At 43.1% G+C, this 25,101-nt stretch overlaps 1 protein-coding gene across 1 annotated transcript in view; it reads left to right on the forward strand.

The window, feature by feature from the left end:
* TBC1D9 (TBC1 domain family member 9) overlaps positions 1–24,644 on the forward strand; it is a 115,015-nt gene extending 90,371 nt beyond the window's left edge. The window contains exons 14-21 of the mRNA XM_025921459.2: positions 6,030–6,128; positions 6,276–6,344; positions 11,028–11,268; positions 16,041–16,106; positions 16,907–16,993; positions 20,884–20,958; positions 21,052–21,155; positions 22,514–24,644. Coding sequence (XP_025777244.1) covers positions 6,030–6,128; positions 6,276–6,344; positions 11,028–11,268; positions 16,041–16,106; positions 16,907–16,993; positions 20,884–20,958; positions 21,052–21,155; positions 22,514–23,236 — 1,464 coding nt within the window. The 3' untranslated portion in view covers positions 23,237–24,644. The remainder of the gene's footprint in view (positions 1–6,029; positions 6,129–6,275; positions 6,345–11,027; positions 11,269–16,040; positions 16,107–16,906; positions 16,994–20,883; positions 20,959–21,051; positions 21,156–22,513) is intronic.
* Positions 24,645–25,101: the final 457 nt, after the last annotated feature.

Genomic DNA, 25,101 nt, shown 5'->3' on the forward strand with positions numbered 1-25,101 from the left:
GGCAGTTATGTGTTGGGCTTATTGCTGATGACCACAAAAGGTACCGTTCACTGAGAGCCTGCCCTGTGTGAGGCAGGGTGCCGAATACTTCATAGACAAACCCACCAGGTACCAGTTAACCCCTTTTAAGGTAAAATTGTAAGTTGAGAGAGGTTGAGCTAGGTTTTCCAAGCCACACAGCTAGAAAGTGACTCCCTAGCATTAAAGCCTGGGCCAGTGGGGTTAGTCTGGATAGAATGGAGATGGAATTGTAAATATACTGGTGAACATGAGGTCAGTGGTCCAGTAGAGACTGGTTCGTGGGGAGTCTTGAAACCACTGATGGATTTGCAAGGCACTCAACAGCACCTTGGAAGCTGAGGGGAGTTTTTCTTTAAGTACATTATTTCTGCTCCCTATGCAATAAATTGGACTGGGGAGAGCTGAAGGAATAGACTAGCAAAGAAGATACTACAGCTGTGTCAGTGAGGGAAGACCCAGGAGATACAAGAAACGCCATTGATCCATTTATTTTTTTTTTTTTTAAACGTTTATTTATTTTTGAGACAGGGAGAGACAGAGCATGAACGGGGGAGGGTCAGAGAGAGGGAGACACAGAATCCGAAGTAGGCTCCAGGCTCTGAGCTGTCAGCACAGAGCCCGACGCGGGGCTAGAACTCACGGACCGCGAGATCATGACCTGAGCCCAAGTCGACCGCTTAACCGACTGAGCCACCCAGGCGCCCCTCCATTTATTGAAAAAATCTTTAAAGATGTTATGGGTGCCTGAGTGGCTCAGTCAGTTGAGTCCAACTTCGGCTCAGGTCATGATCTCGCGGTTGGTGAGTTCAAGCCCCACGTCGGGCTCTGTGCTGACAGCATGGAGCCTGGAGACTGCTTCGGATACTGTGTCTCCCTCTTTCTCTGCCCTTACCCCATTCATGGTCTCTCTCTCTCGACCTGTCTCGACCTCTCTCGACCTCTCTCTCTCAAAAATAAATAAACATTAAAAAATAATGTTATAAGTGCCTGTCTTTTGCCAGGCATCATGCTCGGCCTTGGCGATACGTTATCAACAACTGGTGTGAATGTTTTTCTTTCTTGATCTTTAATGTACAGATATTTTCAAGCACAGTAGAAACTCAGAGGATAACCTGATGCATTTCCATTAACTCATCACCCAGTCCCAACAATTATCAACATTTTTCTGATCTCTTTCATCTAAGTCACTTTTTTTTTTTTTCCTGGAGTATTTTCAGGCAAACTCTAGACAGCATATTATCTCACTTGTAAACCCTTGATTATGTATCTCTAATAGGAAGACAGTTGGGGCTTGACATTTTTTGCTAATCTACAGCTTTTAATTCCAAGTTTAATTTTTAAAAAGTTGTTCATTCCTCCAAAAAGTAATGCAGACCTCTCAATTAGTGATCACCAGTTGTTAGTGGTACCTTAGTTACATATAACGTTAGGACATTTTGCCTGATCTTTAGACATGTGCTCTTTTCCTTCTTTTGCCAACATTACTATTGGTAATAACAGCTACCGTACTACAACCCAAAGAGGCAGGAATTATTTTCCCTTATTTTGCTGATAAGGAAGCTGAGGGACATCAGGTTTCATGAAATCTCTGTGGAATATGAGACTGGCATCCATATCTGACTATGAAACTGTATGCTTTCTGTAATATCAAGATGTCCAAAGCATGTCTCCTGTATAGAGGCCAAACTGTAGAATAATGGTGTATTTTTATTTTTTTTTAATGTATTTATTTATTTGGAGTGAGGGAGTGAGAGCACAAGAGTGAGTGGGGGAGGGGCAGAGAGAGAGAGAATCCCAGGCAAGCTCCACACTGTCAGTGTAGAGCCCCGATGCTGGGCTCAAACTCACAAATCAGGAGATCATGACCGGAGCCAAAGTCGGGTGCTTGGGCGAGTGAGCCACCCAGGTGCCCCAACGGTGTATTTTTAAAGAAGATGCTCTAGAGTGGGTGACAAGCACACATGACTGCATGTGAGACAGACACCGAGTGGGACGGGGTGAAGGAGTGGGGAAACGTGGCCTCGGGGCACTAGATGGTAAGGTCCCTCTTGGTGGCGAGCCAGCCTCTTTGCCACTGGAGATGAGGAACCATTGTTGCCAGAACTTTTGATTGTTCAAGAACTTGGAGGTCTCGATTTTATTTGAATTGTCCTAATTTTCAAAATACACTCTAGGCCAAACAATACATGCCATGAGCCTCCCAACCCAATGGCTGCCTCTTTATAATTTCTGCAACTTTTAAAATAAATTCTAGGTAAATATATAACGATACAGGGCATTGTGCTTTGACTTTTCCATGCCCTGTGAGAATTAGTGATCACCAGCCTGAGAATCAGGTTGTATTTTTATGCCCCTTTTACAAATCATAGAACTCAGAGAGGTTAAGTAACCTATCCAAGGTTTCCCAGTATGTTGGAGCTGAGATTCAGATCTCATATCTGTTTATCTCTACTGCTACTCACCATTTCTTATGTTTTAATTAACATGTTCAAACTACAGCTAATAATTAGTTCACATGGGATATTTTACACTGAAGCTGACTGAAATGTTATTTTGTAAACATTTTCCTCATGTGACAATGGCTTTTCTAGACCTTTATGCTAGGCAAAACTTTAAAACTTTGTGAGGAACACAAATTTGGTTATAAAACATGGGCCTGCTTTCTGACAAGAGTTAGGAAGGTGTTGCCTGGATATTAATCTTGTCATGAATAGAGACTTCTTTAATGATCAGAGGACCCCTGGAGAGACACTCATTCAGCAAACATAGGACACCAACAAGCAAACAACTCACACTGACTTCATGTCCTGGTTCCTTCTTCTCTTCTTCCTCCTCACCCTCCTCTTTCCTCCACGGGAACACCTCCGCCCCACCCAACACACGAGCACCCAGGACAGACAGATGCAGTCATGGCAGAGAGCAGGGCAGAATCTGGGGGAAGTATTCTTTCAGCAGTTTGAGAAATCTCTCACCCAGCCCTTGGTCTCAGCCCCCCACAACTTTCTGCTACTTTTTCAAAGTCCAGAGACTCACTCACATCCCATCAGTTTCTCTTTTCTCCCCCAACCCAGTCTTCCAAGGCACCACCTTAGACGTTTGGAGATTTGGGGAGATTTCTGACCACAGAAAGGACCCTCAGGTGTGAATAGTGCTCGGTCCTCTGGCTAACAGGAGTGAGCCCCATTCTCTATCCCAGGAAAATGAGTACCCCAGAAAATAAGAAACATTTAAAGGGCACTTTCGAGCATAATGTCGATGGGATACCTTTACTGAAAAACAGACGCTGTAGAGTTTGGATTTTAGAAACGATGCCTTCTTTTTGTTTCAATAAATTTCCTTGTGGTAGGCAGATTCGTTCAGATCATCCCATCCCTTACATAGGACTTAAGGCCTAAACTGTTTTATGTTGCCCCCCCCCTTTTTTTTAAGCCTCAGCATTTAAATATTTCTAGTTCTCTCTGGAGGATTTAGAAAGGAGGAGCCTTCTGAACTTGATGGAGCCTGGCCCTTGTGGTCTCTCTGTAAAATCTGTATTTGTTCTCCATCGTCCCTGTCTTCCCAGCAACACAGGGGATGAACGAATCACAGGAGGCTGCCCAGCATGGGGAAGGGAGCTCTTGTCCACTCAGGAATGATGGTGGGGGTGGGAGAGGCCAGAGAACACGCACTGGGAACTTGAGACAAACTGGTCCCCACATCATTCCTTTTCCCGAGCTGTTCTGCTTGTCTCAAGTCTGTGCGGTGAGAACTGGAACGCAGGAGGGGTGAAGTGGTATGAAATGAAGGGCCGAATACCTAGTTCTTAGCTGGTATCAGCAAGGCCAGGGGAGTGGGGCAAAGAAGCAAAAAGAGGATGCTGTGCCTGCATTGAAAATGCTTCTCAGCTCCTAAAGACATCAGAGATTAGGTTGGAAAATTAGAAACAGCTCACAGAAACATTCAGATAAAAATTGAGTTGGAGAAGAGATGTAAATGAGATGGATAATTTTGTTCATTGTTTAAGGAAGGGTAGGTTTTAGAAAATTGAGATAATCTTAGGCTCCCTCACTCGCATCACTAAATTCTATTTGTTAGAAAAAGTATTGTCGTTACGTTAGTGAATTAGTTCTTTTCATGGAACTGAAATGTGCAATGCCTGGGAAGAAGTGTTACACCCAGGCTTTGCCCTTGTTTTGGGTAATGGAAAATGTTGGCTCCGGGATGTACCGAGGCACCTTTTTAGTTTGCCCTATATTTAGTATTTCATTCTGTCAGAGCCCCTGCAAAAGGTGGGAGAAAGGGGGATTAGGGGAGAGAGAGAGGGACTCAGTCATTCTCATTGCTCATTTTCATTTAGACATCCTCCAGGCAGGAACTTAGAGTCCATGGTTTCCTTTTAGGTTGCGACTGTTTGCTTCAGATGGAAGGGTCATTGTGTTTCCATTGTGTTCTGTCTGTTACCAGTCCCAGAGGTCTGGCCGAGGGAGGGTTCTGCCTAGCAAACAGCAGGATCCATTTCTAGTTGAGGAACGGACGTTAATTCAGTATAGACATACAAGGCTTCTTGAAGGTCAGGCTAGGAAATAACTCTTTCTTTAGCAATCTGCAAAGATTATCAAGCCAATGTTTAATATTAGTGACTACTGTCAGTTCTTTATATTAATACATCTATCTTGTTCTTTTTTTTAAAAAATTTTTTTTTTCAACGTTTATTTATTTTTGGGACAGAGAAAGACAGAGCATGAACGGGGGAGGGGCAGAGAGAGAGGGAGACACAGAATCGGAAACAGGCTCCAGGCTCTGAGCCATCAGCCCAGAGCCTGACGCGGGGCTCGAACTCACGGACCGCGAGATCGTGACCTGGCTGAAGTCGGACGCTTAACCGACTGCGCCACCCAGGCGCCCCATATCTATCTTGTTCTAACCACAGTTCTACAAGGACAGTTTTGGTGTCTCATTTACAGAGAAATAAAGTGAGGTTCAGAAGACTCAACTGAATTGCATAGACTCGCAACGGCAAAGAACATGAATTTGAATAAAATTTTGTCTACCTCTAAAATCTATGCTCTGATCTACCCAGAGACGGGAGAGAACTTCTTGTTGGATAGAATGGTGGGTGGTGGAGTTATGGAGCTGGTGTCTGGGCCTCCGACTTGCAGCTCAGCACCTGTGGAACTCTGAGTCACTTATTTAACCTCTCTGAACCTTGGTTTTCCCATCTGTAAAATGGAAGTAATGGTGCCAACTCACAAAGTCATGATAAGGAGCCAATGACACAATTGTAGGTTCAATAAAATTTAGTTTTCTTCTGTCTTACAACTAATGTTTTCTCATTGTTGTGAATCAAAGGCATATATATTTTGGCTCAATTTGAAGTAAATCCAGTTCTCTGTCTTTCTTTTTTTAATGTTTTTTTTTCAGTGTTTTTATTTATTTTTGAAGGAGAGAGAGAGTGAGCACAAGTTGGGAAGGGGCAGAGAGAGGAGACACAGAATCTGAAACAGGCTCCAGGCTCTGAGCTGTCAGCACAGAGCCCGATGCCTGGCTCGAACTCACAAACTGTGAGATAATGACCTGAGCCGAAGTCGGACGCTCAACCGACTGAGCCACCCAGGCGCCCCAATCCAGTTCTCTGTCTGTAGCCTGTACTTTGCAATGAATGCTTTACCAGCTCTGTGGGCTTGGGCAAGTTAGTGTCTTTGTCAAACTTCTGTTTCCTTGTGTCTGAAATGGGGAGAAGAGCACTTCCTTCCTGGTATTATCATGAGAATTCGATGTATTCAGCAAATATTTGTTGAGCATTTAGTAAATCAACACTGTCCTCCACTCCAGTGGACAACAGTCTCTGCTCTCATAGTAAGTGGGGGGGGGGGGGGGGCGGTAGGTGATAGGTATAATAAGTAAAACCCAAACATAAGGTAAAATGGTAAATTCAGTTTCTTCTATGTATCAGGATTGTGTCTCCATAAATCTTGCAGACTGTGTGCTTTAGCAGATTTCTCAGAAACACCAATATTGCTCCTTTCCAGAAATTTGGAACCATCCGGGCAGACTTGATTGAGCAGATGAGATTCAAACAGAGACTAAAAGTGATCCAGACACTGGAGGATACTACGAAACGGAATGTGGTAAGTCCTTTGAAAAATAGTGGATGGCCTTCTTTCTCCATAAATTCCTGCTTCACAGACTGAGATGATTTAAAACAAGAAAATCAGGGACTTTCCCAATATAACATCTTTGAGATTGTGAAATTAATTGTGTCTACCTTCTTAAAGGTCCGAACAATTGTGACAGAAACTTCCTTTACCATTGATGAGCTAGAAGAACTTTATGCTCTTTTCAAGGTGAGTTCTTTTTTATTAATGTCTATTTACTTTTGAGAGAGAGAAAGAGAGAGAGAGAAGCAGAAGGAGAGGGGGGGAAGGGCAGAGAGAGAGATGGAAACACAGAATCCAAAGCAGGCTCCAGGCTTTGCTGACAGGTCAGAACCATGAACCGTGAGATCATGACCTGAGCCGAAGTCGGATATTTAACTGACTGAGCCACCCACATGCCCCTCAAGGTGAGTTTTAAAGTTAAATGCATGTACATCCAGGGGAATAAAAGAGTTCACTGTAATGATTCAATTAGTTCTAGATTTTTTTTTAATATTTATTTATTTTGAGAGAGAGAGCACGAGCAGAGGAGGGGCAGAGAGAGGGGGGTACAGAGGATCTGAAGCAGGCTCTGTGCTAACAGCAAGAGAGCCTGATGCGGGGCTCGAACCCATGAACTGTGAGATTATGACCTGAGCCACAGCTGGGCACTTGACTGATCTACCCAGGCGCCCCATTTCTGTTAAATTGTTAAGGGACAGCATGAGTGTCGACATGCAAAATATTAAGATAGAGCTGAGAGTATAAAAATGGAGTGCTTCGGGGCACCTGGGTGGCTCAGTCGGTTGAGCATCTGACTTCAGCTCAGGTCATGATCTCACAGTTTGTGTTTTCAAGCCCCGTGTCAGGCTCGCTGCTGTCAGCGCGGAGCCCACTTTGGATCCTCTGTCACCCTCTCTCTCTGCCCCCCTCCTGGGCATGCATGCTCTCTCCTCTCTCTCTCTCAAAAATAAACACTTTTTTTACAAATGGAGTGCTTCATATGAAAAATAAGCATTTTCTCTTAACTGACTTAAGCTGATGTTTTAGCGCTGTTCCACTCCATATATATTTTAGCTATTTCCTTGGTCCTAACAAAATACGGTATTACTTTATAACACTCATTGGAATGATGGCAGTTGAATTTAAAGTCTCCCTGAAATTATTGTACATTATAATGTCTTACAAGAAGCTGTATTAAAGCACCCTCAGAGCTTTCCTGTATTAAGCTATATTAAAACACACTGAAAAAGAGATATGTAGCCAGAATAAGAATAAAGCTGTTCATATGCGTAAGGAAAAGCCTAATTGGTTAAAGTGCTGTGATTTTCATTCCATAATTCAGCCCGTACCAATCTTGATCCTGAATAAGAAGACATTTTATTAGTAAATAAAGCAATGTAGAATTTTTTTCTTCTAGAAAAAATACTTTTAACCATCGTTATCAACCTCATAGGTAAAAATGTGGCCATTTTGGAGAAACTTTGAAAAGATGTCTTTTATGCTGATGCCAACTTTATCCTGATCTCTAATTGAGTAGCTTCTTGTATGTTCCCCTTTTATTGCCAGAAATAATATGACTATTTGGAGACCTGCAAACATAGTACAGCAGGAAGCATTAAGGGACAAAGGTCTGGGTTGAACACTAACAGATCTTAAAATCAGAGGATGTGATAGCTGGGAATGTTTTCACTAATATCCCCACTTGCTTGTTAGCTACTAAAGAGCACCACCATTATTTTCTGTTTGTTTGTTTTACTGGTGCCTACTATAGTGTCTGTCCCTGGCAGGTGCTCTAAACATGTGTAATGAATACATGGGTAAGTTAGTGGTCAGTGGTCCATAGCTGGTTAATGATGCCCTTCGTGTATCCCAGCAGCATGACCAGCAGAGTGGACATCACCCCACCCCCCACCAGCCTCTATTCTGCACTTGATGGTGAGGTCTTTATAGCATGCCAGCCCATTCATATTTTATTCATACGCCATAACTAACTGCTCAGTGTAAGTTGGTTATTCATACGAAAAGGGCCCCTCTTGGTTTCATAAAGGAAAAATACAATGATCCAACTTGGATCAAAACCAAAGATCCCAATGATCCAATTAAGATCAGATTTTGAAGAGATGCTGAAGACCAGAAGAAATCCACTTTACAGGGTGGCGGGTAAGATTTGGGGTAACCGAGCAGAAGTGGGTGTAGCAGCCAGAGGCAGCAAGACCATGAACAGATAGCAGGAAGGGCACTGACGTTAGAAAGAGGAGGCTGCTTTGGGGGGACACCAGGGAAAGGAGGGCCAGAGCTGGTTGTGCGGAAGTCCCCGACCCAGAAACTGCCGAAGCCTGGGCACGTCTGCGCTGGTTGGGTCATTCGCACCTGAACAAAGCAAACTCTTCTTTTACTCCAAAGCCCTGCCCTGAGGCTGTGTTGACAAACAGGAACTCCCCCAATCTACCATGCACCCCAAGAAAGAACCTGAGACTCGGTGTCAGGGGTCAGAAGGAGCCTCAGGAGATACCGTGGAACCCAAGATAAAAACTTCATTATGGACTCTCTTTTTTTGAGTCTTCTGAACCCTTTCATTGGCTTTAAATCATTTGAATGAACATTGAGGCATTACTATGTGTCAGACACCTTGCCAGACTTCTTAATCCTTTAAAAAGCCAATTTTGGGGAGCAGGGGGTGGGAAGGGGTTCCTGCATGTACAAAGGAAAGATGCATCCCCTCTGGAGGAGCAAGTCCTATACCTGAAACTAACGTAACATTGTGTGTCAACGATACTCAAATTAAAACAAAACAAAAACTTGGAGGAAAAGGGTGAAAGGCTGCCACCTTGAGGCACATTTGATGACAAATGTAGTTCAGGGCCCCATTGCCCTAATTTCTCTTGAACTCTCTAAATTATTCCTTTGGTCCTTTTTGGATGTCTGGGCCCCTAGTCCCCCCATGATGGAGTGTGGGGGCTATCAAGGAACTGGCTTGTCTTTTCCTGATTTTTGTGAGCACTGTCAAAGTGCCTGGACTCACATTCCAGCCTGGTTCCAGAGTACTTTGCAAGCTTTAGTTAGGAGGAAATGCCTGAGGCAACCTTTATCCAGGAAGTAGCTCAGGCAAAGAGGACCCCTCCCAGGGATGTATTACCAAGGCCATCCCACCCACTGATGGCATCACTTTAGGGCTTGATCCTTGCAGGCTCTCTGACCTCAGCCCCGCCTGCCTGCCTTGAACATCCCCCCCCACTCTGACCTTACTACTACAGCCCGGGAATGCATTCCCAAACCCCCGTGAACTCTGACCCACTTCCTTTATTCTCCCAAGGCTGCATTGCAAAAACCTGCCTTTGGTTCTGCACTCCACCTCTTCCTCCCCCTCTTGCCTACCCCCACTCCTTTTAGTTTGTTCGCTGTGATTCCCAGTAAACAATTGTGATCAAGACATTTGGGCTTTGTTCCTTTCTAAGAGCAAAACTACTACTATACCCACTACTGACTCCCCCCTTACACAGCTCCTAAGCTAGGGGAAAGATCTGTTTCGAAAGTGCTCTTTTTCTACTGCAATATTTATACATTACTGTAGTGAGATACTCAGACAGTACAATGGGGAATAAAGTAAAAATAAAGTCCTCCTTTTCACGCCCCTCCCATCTCCCCCATTTACCATCCAGAGCTAACTGTAAATGTCTGGGGGAAGGGTGTCCTTCTGGGCCTTTCTATTACAAGTTTTATCTTTGTGGTCTTCCTAGAATGGGTGCACATATCTACCAGGATCAATAGGACTTCATGAATAAGAGGCTGCCTTGTTTCCAAGGACAGAAACAGGAAGCTTTTTGTTGTTTCCAGATCTCTATTCTCCTCACCATAGTGGTTCCTACTCAGAATTTTCCTAGAGCTATTTTCAGATGCGTGAAATAAGAAAACCACACATTTGTAGCTTGAATACTGTGACTATGATATTTATGTAATTTCAGTAACCAAGAGGAAAGGGGTCTTTGGGACACTAAACTAGGAATTCAGAAACCCCAAATGTCATGATGCTTCTGCCCTGAGTACGCAGTTGATGACCTCGTGAGAGCCCCTCAGCCTCTGGGCTTTCTCATCCTCACCTAGAAAACAAGCTGGTCAGATTGCCTAAATTACAGATCCTTTTGTTATGCCCAGAATTCGTGATCCCCAAAGACCACTAGGGAGCCGAGTCCGATGCAAAAGCAAAGAGCCTTTATTCGAGCTAGCTCGAGCTCAATCCCCTACCTGCACCGACGCAGCGGTGAGATACCAGGGAAAGAGAGCGAGTTTCAAAAGGACAAAGGTTTTATTGGGGCCTGGGGGCAGTTGGTGAGGTAATGGCTATGGCCTCAGCCGATTGGCTGGGGAAGGGTCCTGGGGAAGGGTCCGAGTCCTGTTAGGCAGGTGAGGGGGGTTACTCAAGGGGAGGAGGTGTGGTCAAGGTGAAGGACACAGAACAAGATGGAGTCGGCCGGCGTAGGCCCGCCCTTTCACTTTCATTTAACTTTTTTAAATAAATATTTTTGTTTATTTTTATGGGTTTTTTTTTTTTTTTCTTAAACGTGTGTCAGTGTGTAAAGGGGAAACGAGTAGGGGTAGAGGCAGGGGATGTGGGGAGGTCCCTTTATTCACCTACCTCCGGTAACTGAGCTGGACCTTTCATGCCGGATGTAACCTGCAGAGGTGGTTGCCATGGAGTTAGTGGGGGTGTTCCAGTGGAGATGGGTGTAGAAGGAGAAGACAGGGAGCCCTAAGACCAGAGCTCCTGCCCCAGGAGACACACACAGGTGGATCGAAAAGGCTTTTTGCAAACGTGAGGCGGGACTTTTCCTTCCCGGCACCTGCCGTGAGATCGCATCCCCAGTAATCCTCTTTTTTTCTTTAACTTTTCAGGCAGAGCACCTAACCAGCTGCTACTGGGGTGGGAGCAGCAATGCTCTGGACCGGCACGACCCCAGCCTGCCTTACCTGGAACAGTATCGCATTGACTTTGAGCAGTTCAAGGGGATGTTTGCTCTTCTCTTTCCCTGGGCCTGCGGAACTCACTCTGAAGTATTGGCCTCCCGCCTCTTCCAGTTGTTGGATGAAAATGGAGATTCTCTGATTAACTTCCGAGAGTTTGTCTCCGGCCTAAGTAAGCATGGGATGTTACTTCATGAATTGGGAAGGGATGACGGGGCAGCAACAGCCACCCCGTTCCTGGTGGTCCTCAGTGCTGCCCTCCGGGCCACAGCCCCACACTGCCTCCAAGGGTTTAGAGGGTAGAGCGTCTCATTTTAAGGTTTGCAAACTGACGGTAAAATTCGTTTAAATGAACGGATATACTATATGATTAAAGCATTCGACACTAGTTAGTCCTCAGCACAAGTTAAAATACATTATCGGAGAATGTGCAAGACAATAAAATGCCAACTTACACACTGAAACCACAGGCCGTGATACCTTTACAAGAATATTTGAGTGGATTGTTCTTCTTTGACACAAAGTATATTTATATTATGTATCACAAAATGTTATAAAAACCTTTCGTGATGTTTTTAATAAAGGGTTGAAGAAACCGCAGCAGTTCTGCAGTCTCAATGGAGGTCTTTTCTCTCCATCTGGCCTGGAGGAAGGACCGGCTGTCCTGAGAAAGCACACCCACACCTCACAAGCAGCACGTGGTTTCTGCCCGTCAGCCTCACTGCCTGACCGTTATCCTGTGTTAGCAGGACCGCCCTATGTCCTTTAGAACTCTTGCTCCCTTCATGATGGAACAGAAAGGCTACAGGGTAGTAGAGCTTGGCCCACCAGACATTGAGGTTGTGGATGTAGGACGTGTTATGCCAGTGGGTCAGAATGAGACAAGGAGAAGGAAAAAAAAAAAAGCTCATTCTAATTGTGCCACTCTGTGACCGTGGGCCAGGTACTTTATTTATTCATTTTTTGATGTATAAAGAATTATTTATTTATTTATTTTGAGAGAGAGCAGGGGAGGGGCAAAGAGAGAGAGAGAATCCCAAGCAGGCTCTGTGCTGACAGCACAGGGCTTGATGCAGGGCTTGATCTTAAGAACCATGAGATCATGACCTGAGCCCAAATCAAGAGTTGGAGGCTTCACCCGACTGAGCCACCTAGGCGTCCGTCCCCAGGTCATGTACTTTAAAACGACATGCCCTAGGAAAGATGAAGGGGTCAGGCACAGAGCCAATGATGACTCCAAAAAGTGCTCTAAATCTTTAAGAATAATGACTAGGGCTTAAAGGCCGAAGGAAGCTGATGGTTTTTAGAAAGGCAAAGGGGAGGGGCATCTAGGTGACTCAGTCAGTTAAGCGTCCAACTTTTGGCTCTGGTCATGATCTCACAGTTCCTGAGTTCCAGCATCAAGCTCTGTGCTGGTAGCACAGAGCCTGCTCAGGATTCTCTCCCTCTCTCTCTCTGCCCCTCTCCTGCTCACACTCTCTCTCTTTCTCACAATAAATAAGTAAATATAAAAAGACAAAGGGGTGTAGATGAAGTGCACTTAGGAAGGAAAAAATTATTTGTATAAAGCACTCACATATATGCTTAAAAGGGAAGGGGGACATGGAAGAACTAGCCCTTTTTTAGTGCAAACACTACTCAGACGCTTTAGAATTTGTATTTTATCGCTAAATCCAAACAGCCTTTTGAGGAGATACTAATGACAGCTGACATTTATACAGCATTTACTCTGCTGCGGGCACTGCGCTCATGTTTACATGCATTCAATTTGCCTAAGACACACAACTACGAAATTGAAGTTTGAACCCAGGCACTTCAGGGGCCCACTTTGTGCTCTTACTATTATGCTTTATTACCCACGCGCTTACTCTTATTAGCCCCTTTTTTGGCTAAAGACATGAAAGCTCAGAAAAGTTAAATAACTTGCTGGGACATTCATTTCTAGCGAGTCAATACTTACCTGTTATTGGACTGAACTACACAGTTAGTACATGCTGGGCCCAGGATTCAGAGAAGGGCTGTCTGTCTCAACGAATCATCCTTTTCTTGCTACTCGATGCTGAGGACAGCAAGCAGGATATTTCTTAGGAAGAAGGAGGTACTAATTTTTAATTACACAAGTAACATATAAGTACATCCTGCTTTTTTAAACAGTGAAACAATCCAGGCAAGGCTAAAGACCCCTTTATCCCTCTCCTAATCTTTTCTGCCCCAAGGTAACTACTTATTGCCAGATGGGTGGCTTTCATCAAATCCAAAGGGGATTTATAAAAATTATCTTTGGACAGGATTAAGGAGGAGGAAAAAGAAACCAGTGCTGCATTAGAAAAGTGATAGAATTTAATAGAAGTATTTAATTGACTTAAGTTCAGGTGACTCCAGTAAGGAAAATACTCTTCAAAATCTTCAAGAAAGGAAAGAGAGGCTTGTAGTCCAGGATAGTGAAAACACTGAAAAAGAGTATTTAGGGTTCTCAAAAGGCAGTTGAGTTCTTGAGCAAAGTATGCCTTGCTCCAGATACTGGGAGAATGCTCAGAGCTGTTGTCACTCTGTGGGACAATTATTATAGAGATAGACAAGCAGACCAGAAAAGAGAAATTCTGTTCAGGTTTTAAAAACTAAAAAACAGGGACGCCTGGGTGGCTCAGTCGGTTGGGCGTCCGACTTCTGCTCAGGTCATGATCTCACAGTCCGTGAGTTCGAGCCCTGCGTCGGGCGCCTGGGTGGCTCAGTCGGTTGGGCGTCCGACTTCGGCTCAGGTCATGATCTCGCAGTCCGTGAGTTCGAGCCCCGCGTCGGGCTCTGTTCTGACAGCTCGGAGCCTGGAGCCTGTTTCAGATTCTGTGTCTCCCTCTCTCTCTGACCCTCCCCCGTTCATGCTCTGTCTCTCTCTGTCTCAAAAATAAATAAACGTTAAAGAAAAAAATTTTTAAAAACTAAAAAACGGATTCTGGAAAAGATGATATCAATCCCCAGGAAGGTCCCTCTAGAAATTCATGAACAGATGGTCTATGTGGAATTAGAAATAAGGGATTACTATCAGAAGCCACAAATGAACTGTATCTCCTTTTCCAATCATGTTGCTGAAAGGCAGGCTCTAAATATGTCATACGTGTCCTGATGCAGCTGGTCATTTGACAGATAACTTGTTACAAATGGAAAAGGTAGGAAGGAGTATATAGAAGTTGGTGATTAGGTAACTGGCTCAACACTGCCCCCAAAATATGATGGTTAATGAGTCAGTTTCAGCTGAGGGTTCTCTGGTACTTTGGGTTTGATATTTGACCTCTGATTTTTCCTTCATTTGCAAATGAGTAACTGTCAGGATAAAATGACTTTGAATAGAATTCTTGGAACAGTGCCTGACTTACAAAGGGTTTAATGACAGACATTTATTAATTATTTGCTTTGTGTTAAATCTCGTGCTAACTGCTTTCCACGTGTGTGTCACTTTTCTTCTCACAATAATTTTACGAGATAGAATTGTCTGTCATTACTTTCATGATTAGCATTAGTTGGTGTGCAGACATCTTAGAGTTTAGTTAACCACGTGGTCAATATGAAACTCCAGAGTGAAAGAGTATAAAAAAATTGAATGTAAACTCAGGCCATATTAGTGGAAAAGTCAAAAACAGCTCCACTATTCTCTGAAGTAGATAAGGGTCTTCTGGGACTCTCTCCAGAGAGATATTGATTGATGAGTTGACACATAAAGTGGATGTGAGTAAAAATGGGGAAGGCTATACAAATCCTGTTACGAGAAAGTGGAAAAATTTGGAGAGGGCACGATAAACTTGCCTTGAAAAGATAAGCTTGAGGGAGACAGGTGAGTTGTCTTCAAAATCTGAAGGTTGTTGTATTGAGGCAACAGACCTATTCTATTTGGCTTTAACGAGTAGAATAAGGGAAAGAAGAGCAGTTCCAAACCTTTTTTTGAGTCCTGGACTCTTTGAGATCTAATAGGGACTTTGGACATTTTCTTCCCCTCAAAATGACATGTGCACATAGAGACAAATTTTCTATTTCATGGGCTTTGTGGACTTTCTGAAGTTGAGATTGCAGGTTAAGGATCCTGAGACTAAAACAAAAATTGCAGAAGGACTTTCAGTAGTTAGAGAATACATCTGCAGAACAGAATGCATCTGGTGGTGATGACCTCTCCATCTCTGAAAGTGTTCAAGCAGGTGCTAGATCCCTGTCTTTCGTCAGTGCGTGAAGGGAGATGCCTGCATTTAGTGGACACCCCTGCTGTTTCTGGGACCCAGATTCTGCGATTCCTCTTTCCCCAAAGCTGACTAATCTTCAACTGGCTGCTCTAAGACTAGATATTTGTGAAGGATTTTCTGATTCCAATACGTATAGACTTTAAAAGAAAAGTAACAGTGTTCTTTTGATTGAAGGGATGGTGATATGATGGCAGACGGATGAGGATGAATCAAACTGAAGAAATATTTAGGAGAACCCCAAAACGACTAACAGGGATTTCTACAATGAGTAATTGGAAGCGATCTCAAACATGTTTCGAGATTATTTCTGAATTCTGTTCGAGTGTTGAAACCCAGTTAAATGGGTTTTCTTATGAATAACACATTTATTATGTTCCAGGCACTATTCTAAGTGTGTTATACGTGTTAATACATTTAATTCTCACATTCCTTTGATCCTGATGTCAAGACCACTGGTAGAATCTTGTGTTTATTATTACACAGGGGAAACTGAGGTACAGAGAGATTAACTCTCCCAAGGGCAAATAGTAAGTACAAAGGAATTGAACCCAGGCATCTGGGTTCCAGAGCTCTTAACCCAAATATGTCCTGACCAGACCTTTTGTCACCTAATGTCTTTATTTCAGTTTGCAAAAAGTAGACTTTTTAGGGGAATGCTAAGCTGAGAGGCATCACTACCACACATGATACATTTCACATTGTATTTATATGATTCTAGGTGCTGCATGCCATGGGGACCTCACAGAGAAACTCAAACTCCTGTACAAAATGCATGTCTTGCCTGGTAAGTGAGCCACACAGAGGAGCCCATGTATTTGTGACCATGACCTGGTTTGAAAGTTCTTTTTTTGATATACAAAATCACTCACTGGTCACTAAGCATGAACTGAATAGTAATTACCTGCATAGGTTCCTGCATCAGTATGTGCTTGATTCCACGGTCATTTACCTGTCTGAGGTATGAGTTATAATAGAAAAGAGCAGACATCTGCAAGAGAAAGAACAAATAACATTTGGTAACTCACGAGATACAAAGGTCGCAAAAGAGGAGAACGTAGGACCTGAGATTTTGAGTTTAGAAGGAGTCATTTTAACACTGACAGAAACAAGTGGGCAAGATGGAGAGGTTTTGAGTTCAGGTTTTAAAAGGTTGGCCTATAGCTTGGATATATCTAGCAAACACTAAAAAAAAAAAAAAAAAAAAAAAGGATTGACATTAAGGATAGAGATAGGGTAAAATTGTAGATTTGAGAATTATCTTTAATTGTATACAGTTTCCTAAAATTTGGTTTGTAAGGCAGCATTTCACAGAATTTAGGACAGTCTCGTAAAAAGGAAGAGGCAAAGGGACACTTCAGTGTGGGGTTGTTAAAAAGGAAGGTGGAGTGAAAAAATGAGCCCCCCACACCCCCCATGAGGTTATAGAGGCCTTCGGCATTCAGGGCCCCCAGTAATGTGCCCCCTCTCCACCTTGGTACCTCCAGCTCCTCGTCCTCCCCCATGTCACTTCTTTAACAATTAAAGCACACTTTCCTTGAGTCACCGTCCCGCCAGTATGAGAATGACCTCTCCTTCCCTCTCTAGAGCCATCCTCTGATCAAGATGAGCCAGATTCTGCTTTTGAAGCAACTCAATACTTCTTTGAAGACATCACCCCAGAATGCACACATGGTAAGTGACTTTCCTCCCCATAGGTACAGTATTTCTTTTCTACAGAGCCCTCTTGTTACTAGAAAAAGTTGCCTCAAAGCTAGTCAGTCAAAGAAGTATATGAATTCAGTTGCCTAATACATTACTTTCTTTTCAGATTTGTGAAGTCAAGCAGCCAACAACTAGGGAGTGGGTACTTTGCCCACTGAAGGGAGCATGCACACTGTGTCCCACTGGCTTAGAGAAAACATGACCCCTAGAGCGATATATTTTGTTCCCCTTTCCCTACTGTAGTCAGGCTCATTAAGAACATCATCCTGTTATTATTCTGCTATCCAGAATCAGGACATTTATGTCAGAAAGAGTTCTCTTATATCTGTATGTAAGAGATACACAGGCTGTGTAATAGGTGTCAGTAAACTTCAGCCCAGGGGCCAAATGTGGCCCGGGGTCTGTTTGTACAGCCTGCGAACTAAGAAAGGGTTTTACAGGGGCGCCTGGGTGGCTCAGTCGGTTAAGCGTCCCACTTCAGCTCAGGTCACGATCTCGCGGTCCGTGAGTTCGAGCCCCGCGTCGGGCTCTGGGCTGATGGCTCAGAGCCTGGAGCCTGCTTCCGATTCTGTGTCTCCCTCTCTCTCTGCCCCTCCCCGTTCATGCTCTGTCTCTCTCTGTCTCAAAAATAAATTAAAAAAAGTTAAAAAAAAAAAAAAAAAGGGTTTTACATTTTTAAATGGATTTGAAGGAATCAAAAGTAGAATGATATTTCATGATATAAGAAAATTATATGAAATTTAAACTTGAGTGCCTATAAAGTTTTATTGGAACACTGCCAAGCTATTCATTTATGTATTGCCTCTGGCTACTTTCGTGCTATGGGTGGTAGAACTGAGTAGTTGAGACAGAGGCAGTGTGGGCTGCAAAACCTGTGAAATATTTACTGTCCAGTCTTTTATGAAAAAAAAAAAACGTGCTGACTTCTGCTTTATGTAGGTATGGGTATTAGGTCTACATAGACATGGTTCAACTCATTGTATACAATGAGATACACAGACGGTGTCTGTCTTGTATGAATCTAGGCAACATCTCTCAGTAGCTATTGCAGTGACTTCTCTACCTTCTCATTCATCATTACTGCAGCTTCATGACTTCACCCAAGTTCAAAAGTAAACATGGGCTGCTTCTGGGTCCTTTTGCCTCTTAAATCTTATCATTCCAAAATAAGCACAGTTTAGACCAGCTTTTTTTTTTTAATTGGAATTTTTAACTTACAGTGTTGTATTAGTTTCAGCTGTGCGACATGACTCAACAATTCTATACATTACTCAGGGCTCATCACGATATGTGTGGTCACCATATGTCACCAAATAACGTTAGTATGATTGAGTAGAAAGGGGTGAGCCAGACCCAGTCTTATTACTATTGGCAATACAAGTTGAGGGTAGGATCTTTGGACGGAATGCCACTCTGTATATTGTTACCTAGGTGAGCTCAGGTAGGTTCTGGCATCTCTGAGCCTCAGTTTCCTTTTGTGGAAAATGGAGATGATAGCTGGCCTATTGGGTATAGTATGGATTTAATGAGCTGACATAGTCAGGCTTTTTTAGCATAGTGCCTTAGCATATCTTACAATATTCCTAACTTTGTTTGCAATAGTTTTTTGGCTGCAAAATGTTAGCCGTATCTTTGTTAGTAAACACTCATTTCAGAAAAGGATTCACTTATTTCAGAATGCTTCAGGAATGGTCACATGCTAATAGGATTTAATAATCATTAAAAGTTGCTTTAAAAAAAATGTTTTTCTAACTCCCAAATCACTATTGCTTTGTGTTGAAATTTTAAAAATACAGTTATAATATATATATATAAAATAAGCTAGGGGCGCCTGGGTGGCGCAGTCAGTTAAGCATCCGACTTCAGCCAGGTCACGATCTCGCGGTCCGGGAGTTCGAGCCCCGCGTCAGGCTCTGGGCTGATGGCTCAGAGCCTGGAGCCTGTTTCCGATTCTGTGTCTCCCTCTCTCTCTGCCCCTCCCCGTTCATGCTCTGTCTCTCTCTGTCCCAAAAATAAATAAACGTTGAAAAAAAAAATTTTTTTTAAATAAAATAAAATAAGCTAAAGATAAAGCTTACAATTTTGTAATACAAAGATAACAGTATCCTGGGATACTTTTGTCATGTTTATTTGTATAACATATGTAATTATGATAATACATGCATATATATAAAACGGGGACCAAATTGCCTATACAATTTTGTATCCTACTTTTTTTGTTTAAAATCCCGTGAGCATGCTACCATGTCATTAAACATCCTGTGAAAACCTGGTTTTTATTTATTTGTTTTTAATTTTTTTTAATGTTTATTTTTGAGGGGGGTGGGGGCAGAGAGAGGGAGACACAGAATCCGAAGCAGGCGCCAGGCTCTGCTTGCAGTAGAAGGGGCCCCCCTGAAACCAGGCGCCCCCCTGAAAGCCTGGTTTTTAAATGGCTGTACAATATCTGTTGCATGAACTTAACCGTACTTTAAAATATTTTTGAATATCTACTTGTCTCCTAAGTCATTTTCAACATTAAGAGGAGAAGATGGGGCGCCTGGGTGGCGCAGTCGGTTGAGCATCCGACTTCAGCCAGGTCACGATCTCGCGGTCCGTGAGTTCGAGCCCCGCGTCAGGCTCTGGGCTGATGGCTCGGAGCCTGGAGCCTGTTTCCGATTCTGTGTCTCCCTCTCTCTCTGCCCCTCCCCCGTTCATGCTCTGTCTCTCTCTGTCCCAAAAAAATAAATAAACGTTGAAAAAAAAAAAAATTTAAAAAAGAGGAGAAGAATTTCTCAATGACATATAGTACATTGTTCTCACTCTGTCTTAAAAGCTGCCGAGATTAACCTGATGCTGAATTCAGTGAAGGTCACATATCTGGCAAGCCAGCCACCTTTTGGATGATTGAAGATGTGCTGGAATGCATTTGGACAGCTGACAAACTGAATGGGAAGTGGGAGGGGGAGTTTTATACCTCTCCCTTTTGAAGTCTTTATGTGCCCTGTAATGTCCTGTTTTTAGAAGAAAAAGGAACACAGTTAAAAGTGGTTTCCTTGAAAGTCATATATTTTTTTAAATTTATTAACTTTGAAGAAGAGAGAGAGGGAGAATGAGTGGGGGAGAGGCAAGAGAGAGGGAGAGAGAGAATCCGAAACAGGCTCTGCTCTGTCAGTGCAGAATACATTGCAGGGCTCGACCCCCACAAACCATGAGATCATGATCTGAGCCGAAATCAAGAGTCAGAAGCTTAACTGACTGAGCCACCCAGGAGCCTCAACAAGTCATAGTTTTGAAATACCATATTATGAACGTAAAGGAATTTTGTAGCATATCACATTTTTTGGTTTTCTTTTTTAAAAAGTGAGTTCTTTATCTTTTGCAGAGCCTGGCAGAAAACCAGTCTCATGAATGCAAAGTTAAGATGATGATATAACAGAGAGGGTAGGGAAATCATTCATTGGACCAACACCACCATTTTTTAAGAAGGGAAGACTACACGACATCGTTTCTTAAATTCCTCGTTCTACCCTGAACCCTGTTTGTGAAAAATAATTCTGGGGGAATCCACTACTGAGAAATAGGGTTGTCAGATAAGATAAGGAACACCAGTAAAATCTGAATTCGAGACTAGCGAAGCATCATTTGTTTAGCACAAGTATGTTCCATGTGATATTTAGGACTCACTTACACCAAAATATTATTTACCTATCTCAAATTCAGATTTAACTCAGTTTACTGGGTTTTGGCTTTGGTTTTCTTTGTTTTGCTAAATCGGGCAGCCATACCTAAAGGTTTTCCTGTTTTCTACTGCAAATGCTGAGTCTGTGGGTGTATTATGTAACCTTGTACTTTTCTTTCTTCCGCACATTTCTTGGCAGTGGTGGGGCTGGATAGCAGGAGGAAACACGGTGCGGAGGATGGCTTTGTGACAGTGAGTCTGCAGCCAGACAGAGGTATACATCTCCTCTTCCGCATGTTTGCCTCATGCTGGGTGAACACTTGTTTCTGGCCCTTTGAACACTTACTTCCTGACATTTGGGTTTTAGGGAAGAGGGCAAATTCTCAAGAAAATCGCAATTATCTAAGACTCTGGACTCCGGAAAATAAATCCAAATCAAAGAATGCAAAGGATTTACCCAAATTGAATCAGGTAAGTGTCTAACATTTCAGTTTATTCATTTTGAACCTTGAAGATGTTTTCCAATTCATAGAAAAATGTAGACTACGTACCCCTGAAAGATAATGGTAACTCAATAAAAAAATAAAAAATGAATTAATAAAAGGGGATGCCTTGCCTGGGTGGCTCAGTCAGTTGAGCCTCACGGCTCAGGTCATGATCCCGAGGTCATGGGATCAAGCCCCACGTCAGGCTCCATGCTGAGTGTGGAGCCTACTTGGGATTCTGTTTCTCTCTCTCTCTCCCTCTGCCCCTCTCCGCCATTTGTGCATGCCCTCTCTCTCTCTAACTAAAAAATAAAATTCATTAATTAATTAAAAGATAATGGTAACTTGGGGTATTCAATTAAGATATGTTTGGATCTAGTCTGTGCATGTTTTCATGCATCAAAAATATGTTCGGTCGTGAGGAGGTGACCCCCCCCCACCCCCAGAGAAAATGCAAATCACAAAATACTCAGTTCTTAGAGTATACACATTCTCATTTCAGTTATTAAAAATACTCTCAGATACTCAGAAGACAAGCTCATGCTGTTTTCAAATCACCGTGCTCGGCTATAAAGATGTCTGACACATTTTTTCCTTAAAAAGCTGAGTTGTAGTGAGGCAGAGGAAACAATATAAATAATACAACCCAGGATGAAAATGTTGTCTCCTAACAGGAGAGCAGATGAATCACGTGGGTGGGGAGTAGAAGGCATCACTCCTGCCCACGACACCAGCAAATGTGAGAGAGGGGATTTGAGCTAACCTGGGGCTGCACGCTGAAGAGTGTAGACCTGAAATGGGATGAGGTCTGGGATTTACTTAACAATACTTGAACAGAGGATAAAAGAGTTGGTGAAGCAGCTAACTGTAGGATAATCATTCTAGACTCTGGGTGCCAGCTACTTGAAGGTTCATTATTTCATCCTTTCTACTTTCACGGATGTTGGAAATTCTTCAAATTAAAAAGAATGGAAACATGAGTGAAGAGACTTTATTTTTTCAGGTTCATTTATTTAGTTTGAGATGGGGGGATGGGCAGAGAGAGAAGAGAGAATCCCAAGCAGGCTCCACACAGTCAGTGCAGAGCCCGATGCAGGGCTCGAACTCAGGAACAGTGAGTTGATGACCTGAGCCAAAATCAAGAGTTGGCACTTAACCGACTAAGCCACCCAGGCACCCCAAGTGAAGAGACTTTAAACAGTAGCCAGTTGGTTCTACCTAGAGGACTTTTCAGAGTCTTTCAGGAGCCCTGTTATTAAATGGCTTCACAGTCCGCTTCAGTCCTGCCTCTGTGCTTCCAACGAGATGGTCCCATCCTCTGTGTTTTTCCCGATCACTTTTCAGGGGCAGTTTATTGAGCTGTGCAAGACCATGTATAACATGTTCAGCGAAGACCCCAACGAGCAGGAGCTGTACCACGCCACGGCTGCGGTGACCAGCCTCCTCCTGGAGATCGGGGAAGTCGGCAAGCTCTTTGTCACCCAGCCTGCCAAGGAGGGCGGGAGCGGGGGCAGCGGGCCCGCCTGCAACGCGGCCATCCCGGGCGCGCTCTTCCCCAAGAAAGGGCCCGGCCAGCCTTACATGGTGGAGGCCGTTGAGCCCCTCCCGGCCGGCTTGGCAGTGGAGGGTGAGGAACACTCCTTGGGAGGGCAGTTGGAGGACATCAAGCTGGAGGACTCCTCTCCCCGGGACCACGGGGCCTGCTCCTCCATGCTGATTTCCGATGACGACACCAAGGACGACAGCTCCATGTCCTCATACTCGGTGCTGAGTGCCGGCTCCCATGAGGAGGACAAGTTGCACTGTGAGGACATCGGGGAGGACACCGTCCTGGTGCGCAGCGGCCAGGGCACGGCGGCCCTGCCCCGGAGCACCAGCCTGGACCGGGACTGGGCCATCACCTTCGAGCAGTTCCTGGCCTCCCTCCTGACTGAGCCGGCCCTGGTGAAGTACTTTGACAAGCCCGTGTGCATGATGGCCAGGATCACCAGTGCAAAAAACATCCGGATGATGGGCAAGCCCCTCACTTCGGCCAGTGACTATGAGATCTCCGCCATGTCAGGCTGACCCCTGCGCCTTCTCTGGGGACCGGGAGGGGAGGGAGGGTTTTTTTTTTAATGTTCCGTGTTGGGCTTTCTTTCTTCCTTTTAAATTAAATATTTATTAGTACCCGGCTTGAAGCCTAGTGTTTTCATAATATAATACAATGAAAACTGTTGGAGAAATATTTAAACACCTCGACGTAGGTACAGTACACTGTCTTGGGGGAGGGGATTGAACAGAATACAGTTAATTCAGTGAATTCCAAAAAAGATTAATCTGTCCGTGATATGTGTGTATTTTAACTTCTTAATCTTGCTGTTGAGCTGTGTACATGGTTAAAAAATAGTGCTGTTTAACGCTAAATAAGGCCGCAGCCTTTTGTGTCTTTGGGCTTTTTAGATAAAACTAGAGCCGTCAGGAAAATGAAATGCCACAAACACAAAAATGTTCCTAAAAGGAAAAGGCATTGTTGGCAGGGGTAAATCCTATACCATTTTAGGTGGAGGGTGCATTAGAAATATTTTTTAAGATTTGAAATATATTTCATAAAAGTCCTCTATTCAGAAATCATATTCAACAGATGTTTCCTTTCAAGGGGAAAATATTTGAGGCTCTAAACAATTATGAATTTTCACATGATGCCAGAATAACACTTCTAGTTGATCAATTTGGACCAAGACTGGACCAACTTTGCATTAAAAAAACTGTTGTGATTATTTAAGTCAGCGGGCCAGAATTCGGGGAAAATGAACAGTCTTTTGTTACAGAGAATCTGAAAATGACAACAAAGATAACCGAGGGCTCAGAATTTTTTTTTTTTTTTTTAAAGAGTAAAAGTACTGATGCTTCTGATACTGGATCTTCAGCTTCTTGTTACTCATTGCAAATAAAGCAAAAACTAAAACCGATAAACTTTACCATTGCTATACTGTGCATAGGTTCAAGAAATTAAACTACGTATCTTCTATGACCATCTTTCCCGTTAAATCGATGTCAAGTAGAGATCATGTAAAGTAAAAAACAAAATCTGCAAGATAACGTACCTGAATGTTTTAAAGCAGAACTTGTCACTTTATTAAAAGAATAGTATGCTCTATCTATTTCCTGAATGGATGTGGAAATGAAAACTAGCACACCTGCACTTTGGATTCTTGCTTTTTTTTTTTTTTTTTTTTTTTACTCTTACAGTTTTGCCTTTTACAGATGTTGAAGGTTTTTTCTCCTTATTGTTGACTTCATCATCGCGGTCACATTTTCTTTGCTGATTCAGAGTGTCCCTTTCGACACATTCCTTTATTATGCATTGTGTTTTTTTTTGAGCTGTTGCTGCTGTTTCTTATTTTGTTTACAGAATGATTTTTAAACTGTCAAATGAAGTAGTGTTAACCTCAAGTAGGACAAATGTGAACAAATAAAATACATTAGATATTCAGATCCGGCTTTTATTTCAGTGCTTGAGTTCCTGCCTAAGGCAATAACGTTATTCTTTTGACAGCTTTGCAGGGGAAATTATATTTAGGCACCCATTTTGACTAAGTAAACCAACACTTAGAGGCAAATATTTTCAGATAAAAAAGACCGTGTGTCGTGGTTTGCATGTGAATGGGTGTATTTAAAATAAGGAAGTGAATATGTATCAGTTACCTAATTATTTAACTTATGCTGCGGAAGTGATAAAAAGGTGAAAATCTCTCATTAGTACACTGTAATACCATTTGGTATGTATCTAGTTGGGTAGCTAGTCATTGCTTTGATTTGACTTTTTTTTTTAATATTTTTATTTTATTTTTGAAAGAGAGAGTGCGAGTGGGGGAGTGACAGAGAGAGCTGGAGACGCGGAATCCTAAGCAAGCTCCAGGCTCTGAGCTGTCAGCACAGAGCCCAACGCG

Source organism: Puma concolor, chromosome B1, assembly GCF_028749965.1.
Source record: "Puma concolor isolate L17-30 chromosome B1, mPumCon1.1.hap2, whole genome shotgun sequence".
Taxonomy (NCBI): domain Eukaryota; kingdom Metazoa; phylum Chordata; class Mammalia; order Carnivora; family Felidae; genus Puma; species Puma concolor.